Source organism: Podarcis erhardii, assembly GCF_964252035.2.
Source record: "Podarcis erhardii genome assembly, chromosome: 3".
Lineage (NCBI taxonomy): Eukaryota > Metazoa > Chordata > Lepidosauria > Squamata > Lacertidae > Podarcis > Podarcis erhardii.
Genome location: NC_138507.1, coordinates 58,217,023 through 58,231,892, shown reverse-complemented (window position 1 = coordinate 58,231,892; position 14,870 = coordinate 58,217,023). Strand labels below are relative to the sequence as shown.

The 14,870-nt window shown below is 42.5% G+C and overlaps 1 protein-coding gene across 5 annotated transcripts in view; it reads left to right on the top strand.

Annotated features, from left to right (window-relative positions):
- The window catches only part of MTCL3 (MTCL family member 3), a 34,707-nt gene that overhangs the window by 14,979 nt on the left and 4,858 nt on the right, over nucleotides 1-14,870 (top strand). Inside the window, exons 5-8 of one of the 5 annotated variants that reach the window (XM_081856145.1) lie at nucleotides 2,043-2,111; nucleotides 3,043-4,218; nucleotides 6,412-6,786; nucleotides 13,889-13,979. In XM_081856145.1, coding sequence (XP_081712271.1) covers nucleotides 2,043-2,111; nucleotides 3,043-4,218; nucleotides 6,412-6,522 — 1,356 coding nt within the window. In that variant the 3' untranslated portion in view covers nucleotides 6,523-6,786; nucleotides 13,889-13,979. Of the gene's footprint in view, nucleotides 1-2,039; nucleotides 2,112-3,042; nucleotides 4,219-6,411; nucleotides 6,787-13,888; nucleotides 13,980-14,870 lie in introns of all 5 variants that reach the window. The other 4 variants (XM_081856148.1, XM_081856146.1, XM_081856147.1 and 1 more) reach the window with 4 other exon arrangements.

Below are 14,870 nucleotides of genomic sequence, written 5' to 3'. Positions count from 1 at the left end.
TAAAGAGAAACTTAGGTTCATTTAAAGCCTGATTGATAGTGACTGTCCTGGAAGCTCAGTTACCAGAAAAATACCATGCTAGAGGTTTGACTACACCTTTAATTTGAATAGATATCAGCAGTTTGCATCCTCGATAATATGATTCAGTGTAATAATTATAACAGTGTCAGTGCACCAGGGCCTCTTTTTGCACTGAAAATGTTCAGAGATGAGTATTCCTACCAGCTGGAAACTTGGACCTCTTGATAGTTTCATAGCACTAAAGATCATGTCTTGAGAACATTTCCATTTGGAAGGAGCAGGGTGTGTTGGGGAGGATTTTCAAGAATACCTCATGCAGATTAATCTTATGCCTTTTAACATGGGTTAAGCATTCTCCCTGCCCTGGTAATATCATAGTGATTAACTTGGCCTGGAAACATACAGCTCAAGAGAAAGAAAGAAAAACACACATTGCCCAGCAGATGTCAACCTGATAATAATAACAAAGGATTATTGCAGTGAATAGGAACAAGTGTGGCAGGGCGGTGGGTAAGAGAAAGAAGAATAGTCTTCTGCTTTTTGCTCTATCAAAATGTGCATTGGGGTAGATTCAGACTTAGTCATGCCTAGTGTATTCACTAAGTTGAGCTCTCATATTTCACTGGGTCTTTCGCCAGGCTGGATGTGTGTGTGGATTGCATGGAGGTGTCAGCACTGCTGACTGAACTGATCTCTCCTTTCTGCCCTCCCAACAGATACGTGGCATTCCTGCCAGCAGAGCCCAGTGGGAAGTTCCCAAATGGCATATTCTGAAGCTGGGGAAGGGGGAATGGTTGAGCTGGCCTGGGATCCACAGGATCCTGAGCCAGTCTTGCTGCCATGATACCAATTGCCATCTCAGCCTGTGATTGGGTCCAGACCTCAGGGGTTGAGCCCAATCTTCTTATACCCCCTGACCTTCCACCATGGCCACTCTGCAAAGCCCCGTGAGTGGGGTGGGGGTTAGGATTGCAGATAAAGTGTAAACCTGAAGAGAAGGACTTTTCCCTCCTCACATTCTGCAAGGAACCCCACCCAATACTAGGATTGGGCACCACTGGTCATTTGTTAGACTTCCAGATGAGTTCCTGACTGAGCTATCATCCAGAGTGCTGGCCCTGTTCCCAGAACTTGCAGTGTGACTGGATGTTCCCAGCAAGGATGAATATTTCCTTTGCTCCAGAATTGCCACAATGTGATAATGTAAAATGGATGATACCCCTAAGTTCATGTAAATGCAAGTACTATGGCTAAATTGAGTTGCAGATGGCCTTATTTTGTTGTGTTTTTCAGTAGCAACATGATACTAAAAGCAACTTAAACTACATGCATTTGATTATTAAAAAAAGAAGATAGAGGAAAGTGGTAAATTGCTAGGTGTTCTACTGAAAGATTAGTATATTGCATACTAAAATAACTCCTAAGGTATGCTTCATATTCAAAGGAAGGATAAAAAAGGTTTTCATATTTGGTAACCTATGCATTAGACAGGTAAAAGAGGCTATTAACTTGTCATAGAATGTTTTTCACAAAGCTCTGGTCCCCAGTATTCATAAAGATGTAGGGCACGTTGGGAAAGTTTAAGCAGCATTTGTCAACTCAGTGATGCAGAACTGCAGGGTATAGCAGCACCCTAAGGTTGCATCATCTACCTCTGGTGTGGTGAAAAAAGATATGAAAGCATGTAGATCTCTTTTAAACTACAAGATTTCTAAGTCAATTTTTAAGGGGAGGGGGTAGTTTTTTAAAAAATACATCATTTGTTTCTGATACTACTTTGACTATTTAATTTATTAAGAATAATAATTACAGAATGGTATTGTTTTGTATGGCATTATCCTGATATTGTTCCAAGGTAAATGTCTCTGGATTGTGGAGCCACAAATATTATGAAAAAGATAGCTGGAAGTTTTGTCTGTTTCAAATGATGCTTTAATGGATTTGCATTGTGTACACTTTTCATCCATCTGTTGACTACATCTGACCTTTATGTCCTTCCCCTGATCTTTCTTTTATAGCAGTCCATGAAAAGAAGGGGAAGCAAGGACCTGCAGAAATCAGAGAAAAAGTTACAGCAGACACCCACCGAGGTGAGCTCAAAGGTACCTGCCTATTCTATGGTCTAGCTTATGGCTTTTCTACCCCACATTTTCTCCCAGGAGCTCAAGCTGGCATATATACTTCTCCCCCTCCCCATTGTATCCTCACAATAACCTAGTGAGTTAGGTTAGGCTGGCACAAGGTCACCCAATGGGCTTCATGGCTGGTTGAGAATTTGAACCCTGGTCTCCCAGTCTTTTACTCCAACCAGTACACCATACTGGGCATGGAATGCAAAGATCCATGAGTGCAAGTGTTTCCTTAGTCAAGCATAGGAAATCTGCTGCTGTTTTTATGGCACTTGTTTACAAGAACATGGCCCAAATATTAATTATAATTAATTCTCAGTATCTATACATCTAAAGTACAAAGCCTGGACTACTGTTGAATGGCTATAACAGTGATAAACACAGATCACTACTTATTTCACTAATTATATGGCAATAAATGTCACAAACTATTCCTTGTAGGATAACATTGCCCTTCATTTTGTAATGCCAGGAGTAAGAATCCCTTGGTCAGAATCTCAGCTATTCCTCAGGGCCACTTAAACAGATCAACATACTGTAGATAAACCCCTACAAATAAAAAAATGTGTGAATGCATCGGACACAAATATCTTTATTTATAATTGGTTTGGGGGATTTTAGCTATGCTTTATCTATGAATAAGGTTCCTGAATCTCCTTTAGATGTGGCCTCAAATTTTGCTCTTATGGCACAGCGCAGATGTTTTCGTAATTGAAATCTGGGTCAAATGGAGGCTTGCCTCTATTGAAATGAATGTAGGGCGGGAAGACTCCCACTATGTTCTTCGAGGGCCAGTATTCTACACTTCGGTATTTTCTTTTGTTGAATTGCCAAGTGGTGTTTTGGCTTGCACGCATGAAGTAACTGTTGCATAACCTTTTCCTTTTGTAAGGAGGACAGTGAAGATCTGAAATGCCAGTTGCAGTTTGTCAAAGAGGAAGCTGCCCTGATGAGGAAGAAGCTGGCCAAAATAGACAAGGAAAAGGACAGGTTTGAACATGACCTGCAGAAGTATCGGTCATTTTACGGTGACCTAGACAGTCCCTTACCCAAAGGGGAAGCAGGAGGCCCGCCTACCACAAGAGAATCAGAACTCAAGCTCCGTCTGAGACTGGTAGAAGAAGAAGCCAATATTCTGGGAAGGAAAATAGTGGAGCTGGAAGTGGAAAATAGAGGGCTGAAAGCAGAGCTGGATGACTTAAGGGGGGATGATTTTTCAGGGGCAGCCAACCCCCTCATGGGGGAGCAGAACGAATCCCTCTCAGAATTACGTCAGCATCTTCAGCTAGTTGAGGACGAAACTGAATTGCTGAGGAGGAACTTGGCTGATGTAGAAGAACAAAACAAGCGCATCACGACAGAGCTGAACAAATACAAATACAAGAGTGGGGCTCACGACAGTTCAAGGCACTACGATAGTGTCAAGATGGATGCGCTGCAAGAAGAGCTCAAAGCTGCTCGCATGCAGATCAATGACCTCAGTGGTAAAGTCATGCAGCTCCAGTATGAGAACAGAGTCTTGATGTCCAACATGCAGCGCTATGATCTAGCCTCTCATCTGGGGATCCGGGGCAGCCCCAGAGACAGCGATGCTGAAAGTGACGCAGGGAAAAAAGAAAGTGATGATGACTCTCGGCCCCCACACCGCAAGCGTGAGGGGCCCATCGGTGGGGAAAGTGACTCGGAGGAGGTCCGCAACATACGTTGCCTGACCCCCACTAGAACCTTCTACCCAACGCCGGCAGGGTGGCAGAAAAGCTTGACCGACCGGCAGCAAATGAAGGACATCCGTTGTGAGGCAGAACGCCTGGGCAAGACGATAGACCGCCTGATTTCAGACACAAGCACCATAATAACAGAGGCAAGAGTTTATGTGGCAAATGGGGACCTGTTTGGACTTATGGATGATGAAGATGATGGCAGTCGGATACGGGAGCATGAACTTCTTTACCGGATAAATGCCCAAATGAAGGCATTCAGAAAAGAGCTCCAGACCTTTATTGACAGACTAGAAGTTCCGAAGTCTTCGGACGACCGAAGTACAGATGAACCTTTGTCAGTGAGTCAGGTAGATTTTTACCTATTAAGCCATCCAGGTAAAAAAAAAAATCTAGCCCAAGATGCCATGGATATTTGAGCCACATTTTCTTAAAATTCTTATATAATAGTCTTCCTTTTACATTTCTCTGGCTTAATTGTAAATTTGCCAGATTAATGTCTGCAACCCAATCACAATACAGTGGAACCTCAGTTTTCAAGCGTCTCGGAAGCCAAACGTTTTGGTTTTTGAACACTGAAAACCCAGAAGTAATTGTTTCCACTTTCAAACGTGCCTCAGAAGTCGACCGGCTTCTGAGGCGCGTTTCTCAATTTTCTCAATTGAATCTTCCAACTGCCCATTGAGCCTCGGTTGTCGAACATTTCGGAAGTTGAACAGTCTTCCAGAATGGATTACTTTCAACAACAGAGATTCCACTGCATTGGATTCTCAAGACTGTGCGGGGCTGGCATCAGCACTGGCAATCACATTGGACCCATTGCCAAGACCCCCCCCCCCCATGGCTCCTCTGGCTTTCTTGCCTGGCCTTTCCATCAGGCCCCCAAGGGGCAAGAGAATGGCTGCCACTACCTGCTCTCTTGCTTGCTTGCTGGCTGGCTGGCTGGCTGGCTTCTGCCCTGGCAAGCAATCATGTGGTATTGGCAAGGGGGAGCCAGCAGCACCATATTGCAGAAAGGAGGTGGTCTCACAGTGAGAGTGCTGCTGCTGTTTCCTGTGCCCCCACAAAAAATTAACAAACCAACCTGGAGCCAGCACTAGGGCTACAAGAGCAAAATATTCATCTTTACAAGACATGCCAAATCTATTGTGGAGGTTGGCAGAAGACTCTCCCCACATCCAATAACCCAGGTGCAGGGAACATCCAGTTCATAATGTAGCTACAATCCCCTTCGGCCTCCCAGTCAAGCCCATGAGTTCCTTTCCTCACTTGCCATGCCTCTCCTTACCCTGACCGCTCAGTGCAACAAATAGACTACTTAAAACCAAAAAATTACAAGTACCAATGAAAGTCCTTTTTAAGTTTTCTGACTGTGCAGAGGGACTTTTTTTTAGGGGGGGGGGAGTCACAGTTGGGGAGAGAAGGTTAATCCCTTGCTCCCTATGTTTTCTCTCATCACAGATCAGTTATGCTTGGGGAAAAAGCCCCCAATGGCTCCAATATGAGGGTTTAGAAAAAAAACCTAATTGCTCCTGTTGCAACATTTTTAGGGAAGAGATTGCAAGTGAGCAGGATTAACTTTATCTTCACCATGCACTTTGACCTCCTCCCCATTGCCTGAAAACCACTGCCTCCCCATGTGGCAATTTGGCCTTTAAAAAGCCTCACATTTGTGAAATAGCTGGAATTGCCTTGGAGTCTCTTGCAGAAGCCCATGCACTAGTTTCTGAAACCTACCCCTGCATCTTATAATTCATTGGAATGCAGGGTTAATAATCTAAATCATGTATTGCAATGTGCCTCTGCTTTGTCAAAGCTGCAGGGTTTATTTCTACATTAAGTGTGAAGGTTTTTAAAATTAGGGCTGGCCCAGGCTGTCATCAGCTGTAATGCTCTTGTATGTGGTGGGGCAATGCCTTTTTAAGATAAAACTTTTGAGGTGAGAGACAAATGCATGTGTATATTTTCCCCTTCAGAGATGGTAGAAAAATCCATTAGAATTATGTGTCAGGAAGTACAGATGCATATGCATGCTTCTCTGGTCATATACTACATAATATACATGGTGGGAGGTTGCAAATTTAGACTTAATGCGCCCAAAAAATCAACAGCTTGCCAAGGTTTCAATTTGTCCTGACTTTCATGTTTAATGAATGGATATGGTTTTAACCTTTCCTCTATCAGTAAATCATAGATGCAATGAATGTAGTGCTGCCCATTGCAAGTGGATGGAAAAGAAAAGTAAAATAAAATTTCACAAACTTGCAAAAGGAAAAGCAAATAAAAGCATGGCAGCATTTTCATAAGACAATTTTGATGTAATCTCAGATCTAAGGCAATTTAGTCAACTTCAGAATACCGTTGATGAGAATTGGTTTCCAAGATAAAAGCGATCTTTTGAAAACTGATCTGCTAAAACTAGTCAGCCCAAGCATACAGTGTCTTTGCAGGTCTAGGTTCCAGATACTGATTTTTCACTCTCTGGAAATTTGTTGTTTATTGTTTCATTAATATAGCATTATCTTGTCTTTGTACCTTCCCAGATGTTCCAGCCTATCATTTTACTGATTCTCATCCTTGTATTATTTTCATCCCTTTCTTACACAACAATATTTAAGCTTGTCTTCCTTTTCACACTGTTCTTTGTGCTGTAGACCTTTTTTTCATCATTTTACCATTCATTGTAGTATTATTTTCAGTTTGTTTTGTTTTGTCCATCCCTCCCAAGACAAGAAGTGCAAGAGCTATAAGTTTCTGTAGCCATCACTACTGTTGTAAAAACACTGAAGACTACTTGTTTGAAAGAAGGCAAACCAGCCCTTAGGTGCCAAAATGCAGTCACACAGGAAGCAACGACACACAGAGGACACCATCTCCACAATGGAATTGATCGTGGTAAAAAAAAAAAAAAAAGCTAGGTAAGCAGGTTAAAAACAGATCTTCATTCTTTTTATTTATCTATTTTATTTTCAGGGGAAAAATGGGAATGAGGCTGTAAACAGCTAATACCTATTTCACATTACATTTAGTAAACTATACAATAGTAGAAATGTTGCAGGTTTCCCCTCCATGCAATGCTTATATTGTACTCACTGCAGTTTGTTTTCTTCAGAACAGAGCTGTGAATTTAAAATTGATTTTACATGGAGTTTGCCTGACTTCCTGGCAGTTGATATATATGCAGAGCTTCTACCAGGATCCTTTGGGAACTGAATGTATAGCTCCTAAGTCCAGGATCAATCCCCTGGAACACAGAATGACAACATCTTGTGGTGAATGTAGATTTGGTTTAGTTTAGAGTCTGATGATATCTGAGTGGTATAAAATGTCAGCGACAAATGTCAGAATAGCATGGATAATGATGTAGATCTGGCCTTTATTGACCAAAACCATGGTGAGATAGAAAAACGATGAAGGATTTCACTTCTTGTGTCAGCTCATCACTTATCAGATATTCTTCTGTATTCCTGAAGCCTCCTGGCCATATCTCAACTCTGCCTCTAGCCATTATTTTTCTTTACTGTAGTTTGCTGGGTTAAGGTCAAGGGAAAAACAAGCCTGAATAAGCTGTGCATGTCGTTAAAGTACATCTAGAGAGCAGATCAGTGTAGAAATTAAGCATGCCTTTCAGAGTAGACACAGAAACTGGTTTTTACAGTTTCCGTGTCTCCACAGAAAGCATACACAATATGGGACCCTCCAAGAAGAACACAGCCCACTAGGCAAAGGTTGTAGTTTACCAGCTTTCTTCCTGCCCACCCCCACAACAGTGAGGCCAGGCTCTAAGCAGACCGGACCAAAAAGTAGCTTATTGAATCTGCTTGCACATCAGTGAGCTATGTTCAGCTTGGCAGGTCACGGTTGCACAGGTCTACCCCACAGTGAGGTTGCAAGCATCTAATTCCATCTCATCCCCAAATATGCCATATTTTTGTTTGAGGAAGGTACAGTGGTGCCCCGCAAGATGAATGCCTCGCAAGATGAGAAACCCACAAGACGAAAGGGTTTTCCGTTTTTCGAGGCGCTTCGCAAGATGAATTTCCCTATGGGCTTGCTTCGCAAGAAGAAAGCCCATAGGGAAATCTCCGGGGACCTCTTTTAAATGCTAGCGGTGGGGAGCAAAGCCTTTCCCCCCCCCCTCCGGCCTTCAGAAGAGGTCCAGGAAGGCCGGCGGGGGCCGAAAGGCTTTGCTCCCCACCGCCAGCATTTTAAAAGCGGTCCGGGATAGCAGGGAAGCGCTTCCCGCTATCCCGGACGGCTTTTGAAGGCAGGCGGGGGAGGGAGCAAAAGTCTTTGCTCCCCCCCCCCGCCTGCCTTCCCGGGGGCTTTAAAATTGCCCCGGGACAGTGGAGAAGTCCGCTGTCCGGGGCGATCTTAAAATGCTGGTGGGCGGCAGCGCTGCCGCCCGCCAGCATTTTAAAAAACCCCGGGGACAGCGGAGAAGTCCTCTGCTGTCCCGGGTTTTTTTTAAAATGCTGGGGGTGGGAAGAAAAGCCCTTGTCCCCCCCCCCCAGCCTTCAGAAGAGGTCGGGGGACAGACTGTCCCCGGACCTGAAGGCGGTTTCCATAGGAACGCATTGATTGATTTTCAATGCATTCCTATGGGAAACCGTGCTTCGCAAGACGAAAAGCTCGCAAGACGAAAAAACTTGCGGAATGAATTAATTTCGTCTTGCGAGGCACCACTGTAATGAATTATATTAGGAAATCACCCCAGGTGTTCTGTTTCCATTAACGTGAACACACACTTAAAAACAAGTCAATTTGGGGAAAACAGTGGAATGTTTGCCAATCCCATTGCCCTTTTGGAATAGCTCAGTTGGTAGAGCATGATATTCTTAATCTCTGGATTGTGGGTTCAAGCCCTACCTTGGGCAAAAGATTCCTACATTGCAGGGGGTTGGACTAGAGGACTCCTGTGGTCCCTTCCAGCTCTCCAGTTCTGTGAAATGCTAGATATATGCTTTAGTGATGATGATCTGGTCCAACTCTCCTTTTTTTGTATGGACCCTATTTCTGCATTTTCTTAAGATACAACCAGTTGCCTTGGCATCAGACAGATCACTGAGTAAGAGAGTTCTTTAACATCCTAAAACATCCTAAAAAACATCCTAAAAAAAATTCCTTCCAGTAGCACCTTAGAGACCAACTAAGTTTGTCATTGGTATGAGCTTTCGTGTGCATGCACACTTCTTCAGATACTGAAGAAGTATCTCTAAGGTGCTACTGGAAGGAATTTTTTTTATTTTGTTTCGACTATGGCAGACCAACACGGCTACCTACCTGTAACTTAAACATCCTGTCTCTCTCTCTTATTTCACCCCCCCCCCCCGTAAGATTACTTGGCAATGTCCCTCTACAGTCTGTGTTTCTCGCAATTTGCAATGCACCAGTTTCTTTCCTTCTTTCAAAAGAATCCCTTCTAGACAAAACGTATCCCATAAATTGTCTGCACCAGAGAGGATTGTTGTTGTTTTTCTTTTTATCATTCCCTTGGGGGGGGGAGTCAGTTTAAGAGTCGATGACACAAACCCATAATTTTTTTTTTAAGTTAATGACAGAAATGTGCTGACAATAAAATGGTAATTCTGTTTCCCCACCCCTCCGTAATAAATGTGCCATTAAGCACTGAAGGGCGGGTTGTGCATTCACACCCAAGAAACGTCAGACTTTACTGTAACTGCTGCATTTTTACAACAGGGCAAGATCACACTGCAACTTGATCATTACAGAACTTCCTGGGTGGTTTTAGGGCGAGACAACCAGAGCAATTGCACTAGGCCGCGAACTACCCAATTTCTTGGGCTCAAGTCAGCTTCACTTTGTATTTGGCAAAGCCCAGATAAAGAGAATTGAACCTTGGACCTTTTGCACACAAAGCATGTGTGTGACTGCTGATCTACAGCCCTTTCAAACTTACAAGTCTTCCTAGATGTCCCTGATAATGGGCTTATGCAAGCAGCCACCCTGTGCAGAATTTCACAGGTCTTAGGCAGAGTAACTTTTACTAGCTTGAAAATTAAGGCATGTGGGATGAGTCACACAGTTCTCCCTCCACCCACCCTAATTGTGCAAGCCATCTCTGCCACTCTCAAATTAAATGGTGGTTTGAAAGCTCTCTTTCAAGGACATGGAGATTTCTTTCCACTGAAAATATTTTGTGCCTGGAGCTCCTGGTCGCAGATATAATAAGACAAGGATCTGGTGACATGTGTCACCAACACTTTGGAACCAGAGCAGAAGAAAGCAGGTGCCACTGTGAAGCAGAAATACACCTAGTCATTGGAATATAGAAATATTTGCCAGAAAGAGGGCCTGAATGTGTCATAATGAAAAGAAAGATGAACTGCTGATGACCTTCAGGGGTTGTTTACAACATGTGCAGGGCCTTAAGAACATCACACTCCAGTTCCTTTGCTAGGCTTGGAATAGACTGAATTAACTATGCTTCTGGAATGACAAGGGGAAATGCAGGAGAAAAACTTCTCAGTCTCATAATTTTAGAACTCAATGAAGCTGAATGTTGGAAGATTCAGGACAGACAGAGGGAGGTGCTCCTTCACACACAACACAGTTAAACTTCAGAATTGGCTCCCACAAGGTGTAACAGAAACCACCAACTTTAAAGAAGGATAGACAAATTCGTAGAAGACAAGGCTGCCAGTGGTTGCCAGTCATTGTGGCTATGATTTACACCCATTCTTAGAAGCAGTACAGTGGTACCTTGGTTTACAAACTTAATCCATTCCTGAAGTCCATTCTTAAACTAAAGCCATTCTTAAACCGAGGTGTGCTTTCCCTAATGAGGCCTCCCGCTTCCAGTGCCCATCCACCGTTCAGCTTCCGTTTGTAGACCGAGGTAAAGTTCGCAAACCGGAACACTACTTCTGGTTTTGCATAGTTCGTAATCTGAATAGTTCATAAACAGGACTGTTTGTAAACCGAGGTACCACTGTATGCCTCTGAATACGAGTTGCAGGGAGTCACTAATGAAGAGACAGCTGTTGCACTCAGGTCCTACACACTTGCTTCCCATAGGCATCTGGCTGGTTACTATGACAACAGGATGCTGGAACAGATGGGCCTTTGGCCTAATCCAGAAGGCCTCTTCTTTGGTACTTAAGGGTTTTACAGTACACCAGGGCTAGAACGTTCTTTTCATTTTCTCATAGCCTTCAGCCCCGTAACTCTATATGCATATTTCTTGAATGAGACTAGAACATTTCTTCCTGATATCAATGTATGTTCAGGGTTGCGATATGTAGTGGAACAGTCCAGTAACAGATTTACTTCTTCACCTGCTGTTTGTGAGAAGTAGGCCTTAACGTGGGATCGTATTACTATGCTAGAACCTGAGAAATTACCACGTACCTCTTTCCTGTCATAATTGCATTGTTCTTGTTTTATCAGACTGAATGTACCAAAATATTTATGAGGAAGTGTATTTGGCCCATTTGCTAATATACCACTTAATACCTTCTGCAGTCTGTCTAAATCCTGGCAGTGCCTGGAGAAAGCCATTTTGACAGGTTGGAACTGAGGCAGATTATACCAAAGGGAGTGAACTATTTACTCACAAACCTTTCAGCATATTCCATTGGAGTTCCAGTCAGCATAAGCAATGTGATTGAGAAATGTGCTCTGCAATGAACAGCTACCACCAGAAGGGAGGGAAAAGAAAGGGCAAGACAATTGTCCACAATTGCACTTCTATGGCACTACCTTTAGTCATAGATTTTGCATGCACAGCATAGCATAATCTACCTAGGGGAGTAAATAAAGCCAGCATCCAAAGTTTGGCTCCAAATCCTTGCCTGAGATAACTTCTGCGAAGTCAGTGGGGGTGCTATTTAGGCAACAATGCACAATACAAAGATGCTGTGTGAGACAAGGTGAGATAGGCTGGGCAAGTAGTATTTGTGAAAAGGAACAGCAACAACCAGAACCATGTTGGAAAAGTGACCTCTATGCTCAGGCTTTGGCCTGTGATGTCATATTGATGTTCATGAAGCTCTTGTAGGTCTGTCTGGTCTTCCTTCACTTTTTTCCTTTGCCTGGTACTCAGTGGTGGCACAAAAGCTGAAGGCCAGCCTTTTATCTCATAGGTCTCTGATATTTCTCAGAAAGGACCAGTTGTAGGCCTAAGTCCTGATAACAGTCACGTTGGTTTTGCTAAGACACTGAACCAAAAGCTTAGGATGACATTGTACAAATGTGCTCTTATGCTTGGTGCAAGGGGAAGTAGAGTTCATAGCAGAGCTGAATCATAAGCACATTCTTTTCAGGCTTGAAACATCCTTCAGACACACTCTTCTGTGCCCCTCAATATGGAATGAAACACACATTTTTAATCTGATGGAAGCAAATGGGTGTTTTTGCACAGCCAAGGACTACATAGTTGACAATGTGTCTTGAAACCTAATAGGTTGGGAGGGGGAGAGAATAACCATTTAAAAATGAGTCAACAATATAAGTATTTTGAGCCAATCATTTCCTGTGGGTTCCTGAATGCTGAAAAACATCTGCTACAAATACATTACATTTTTTTCCTTCAAATGGCTTTTGACCACCAGAGTGACTACTGTACCTCAGAGAAGATAACAATTTTAAATACAAAAATATATAATATATCGTGACATGCAGGTTACAGTTATGCTACTAAAACATTGGTTTTCATACTGTGGTTGAAGGATTCCATGGCAGATGAGCAGGAATCCATGGTAGATGCTGATGTGGAAAGGGTTCCGTGGTCTGAAGGCAAGCAAGTTTTTCTTTTAAGTCTTCATACCCATCCTGGGCAGTATAATTCTTACTTAACAAAGATGCTCCACAACACTTTCTGGAATGATACAGACTTGTATTGTGGTGGAGAGAAGGGGAGTTTGATCCTCAGAGCAGGCACTGAAAATGCCCCTCTGCTGTTTCACCAACACATTTGTAATGGAAGACAGAAGGTAAACAATTGCAATGGAAATCAAGTAGGAGAAAATAAACAACTTCACAGAAGCCAGTGAGACTTCTAATACAAGTACACACCGCAGACTTATGAGATCTTCCTGTAGTCTGTATATTCCTATGAAGTATGTGTTTTTAAGCACTATAGGTCAATGCTTGACTGTGTATGATAGGAGTGCATGTTCCAACCAAATTCTATAAAACGGCCATGAAGTATGCAGAGGTCACATTGTTTCATGCCTTATGAATCTAAACCAGCTCCTTAAATTGTGCTGATCTGCTCGGCAACAGGCAGCCAGTGGAGACTTGGAATATTGTTCTTCTCTGCTCCAAGTGACCCCTCCACCCACCATGAGGTGGGGTCACTGAATTCCACACCAGCTGCAGCTGTTGAATAGTCTTCAAAGGCAACCACACAGAGTTCACAGCACACAGGCATTAAGGAAGATTGCTAGGTTTGATTCTCGTTCTCGTTTAAAGTTTTGTCTTTTTTGGCAGGGCACTGTGAGTTTGATAATATTTTTCAAACTGCTCTTCTCTATTGAAAGAAGGCTTTTTAAAAACAATAAAAGATTGAGCCACAGCTATTATTTTGAAGAAGGAGAAAATATGTAGATTTTTTTAAAAATGTGGTGGAACGTTGCTATCCTATCTGTGCATCTGAAAATTCTCCAGGGAAAGAATGCTTCTTAAGAAAGAAAGAAAAAAAGATGACTGCCTTTTAATAAAAGAAATCTAAAACTGGCTATTGTCACTGCTCTAATATTTACACAGGCTGCTCTGGCAAGTTTTAAAAACTGGGCTCCACTATAAAACCTAAAAATGTCCTGGACACAAAGTTGTTTACATATAATATGAGAAGATATAAAGTTACAGGGCTGGGGATTGGAAGAGATTCTAAAACCATCCTCCGTGTGCTGACGTCACATGGAAACCAGCTGTTGGGATGATGCTAAACGGAACCGTTCTTCAGTTTGCAAAAAGTTGCAAAGTTGATCTAATAGAGTTCCAAGAGCTCTCCTGGTTGAGAAGCTGATTATTTTTCCTTTCTTTGAACGATTTCAGTATTTTCAGAACTGGAAGACTTTCACTGCTTTCACTACTACTTCACATTTGGACTGAAATACTTCTGAAAGGTTTTTTTCCTCTATAAAAGGTAAGGTTTTTCTCCTACTTTAAACCTCATTGTTGTTTTATACTCATTTTTAGACTATGAGAATTTAAAAAAACATAAAATGAGAAGGGGCTATAGCATTGTGTCCAAAGGCTTATTTTGACATCTGTCTAGTTTTTCCTCTTGATGTGAATGTAGGTCAGTAATCATCTTACTAAGAAATGGATTATTTAAGGAAAGGCTGGGTGCACTTTTTGATAGAGGGAGTGTTTTTTTATTTAATCATTTGGCTCTTGATTTTCACTGCCTGAGTCTTGAATGCGTGTGTTCAAGTGCACAGTAGCTGGCTGCAGTTGTGATCAAAAGTAACTGTTTTGTAGCATGTACCTAACTATCTGGCACAGCTGAATGGCTGCGTTGCTGATAAATCAAAAGACGGCTCTCCCGGAGAGCTGACTTGTGCAACCACTTTTGTTCATCTCCGTTAAAACATAACACCTCCTTGGCTGATGTCACCATCTGTTATTTTTAGCTGCTGTCGTCCGTGCCCCAGAAGGGTATTTATTTCAAACTATTTGGACTTGTATGTGTGTTTGTATGCAGAGAGAGTGGGATAGAAGGAGAGTATAATGCTATACAGTTTTGCTTTCTTTTTTTAAAAAAGAAAAACTTGTTTGCTTGACATAGGAAACAACCAGTGGTGCAGATGTCATTGATTGTTGGCATACAGTTTACTGCTGTATTGAGCTACTGACCTTGTCTAGGACATGTCGAAAAGGATGGACGCCCTGCTGTTCCCCAAGGGAAACAAAAGCTGTGTCACACACTGCATGTTAGCTATTTCTTTTAAAAGGAAAAGGCTTCCTATTTACATGGAGAATGAGCTTTGATGTAAATTATCTGCCATGATTCTTCAACCAAGCCTTTATTTTT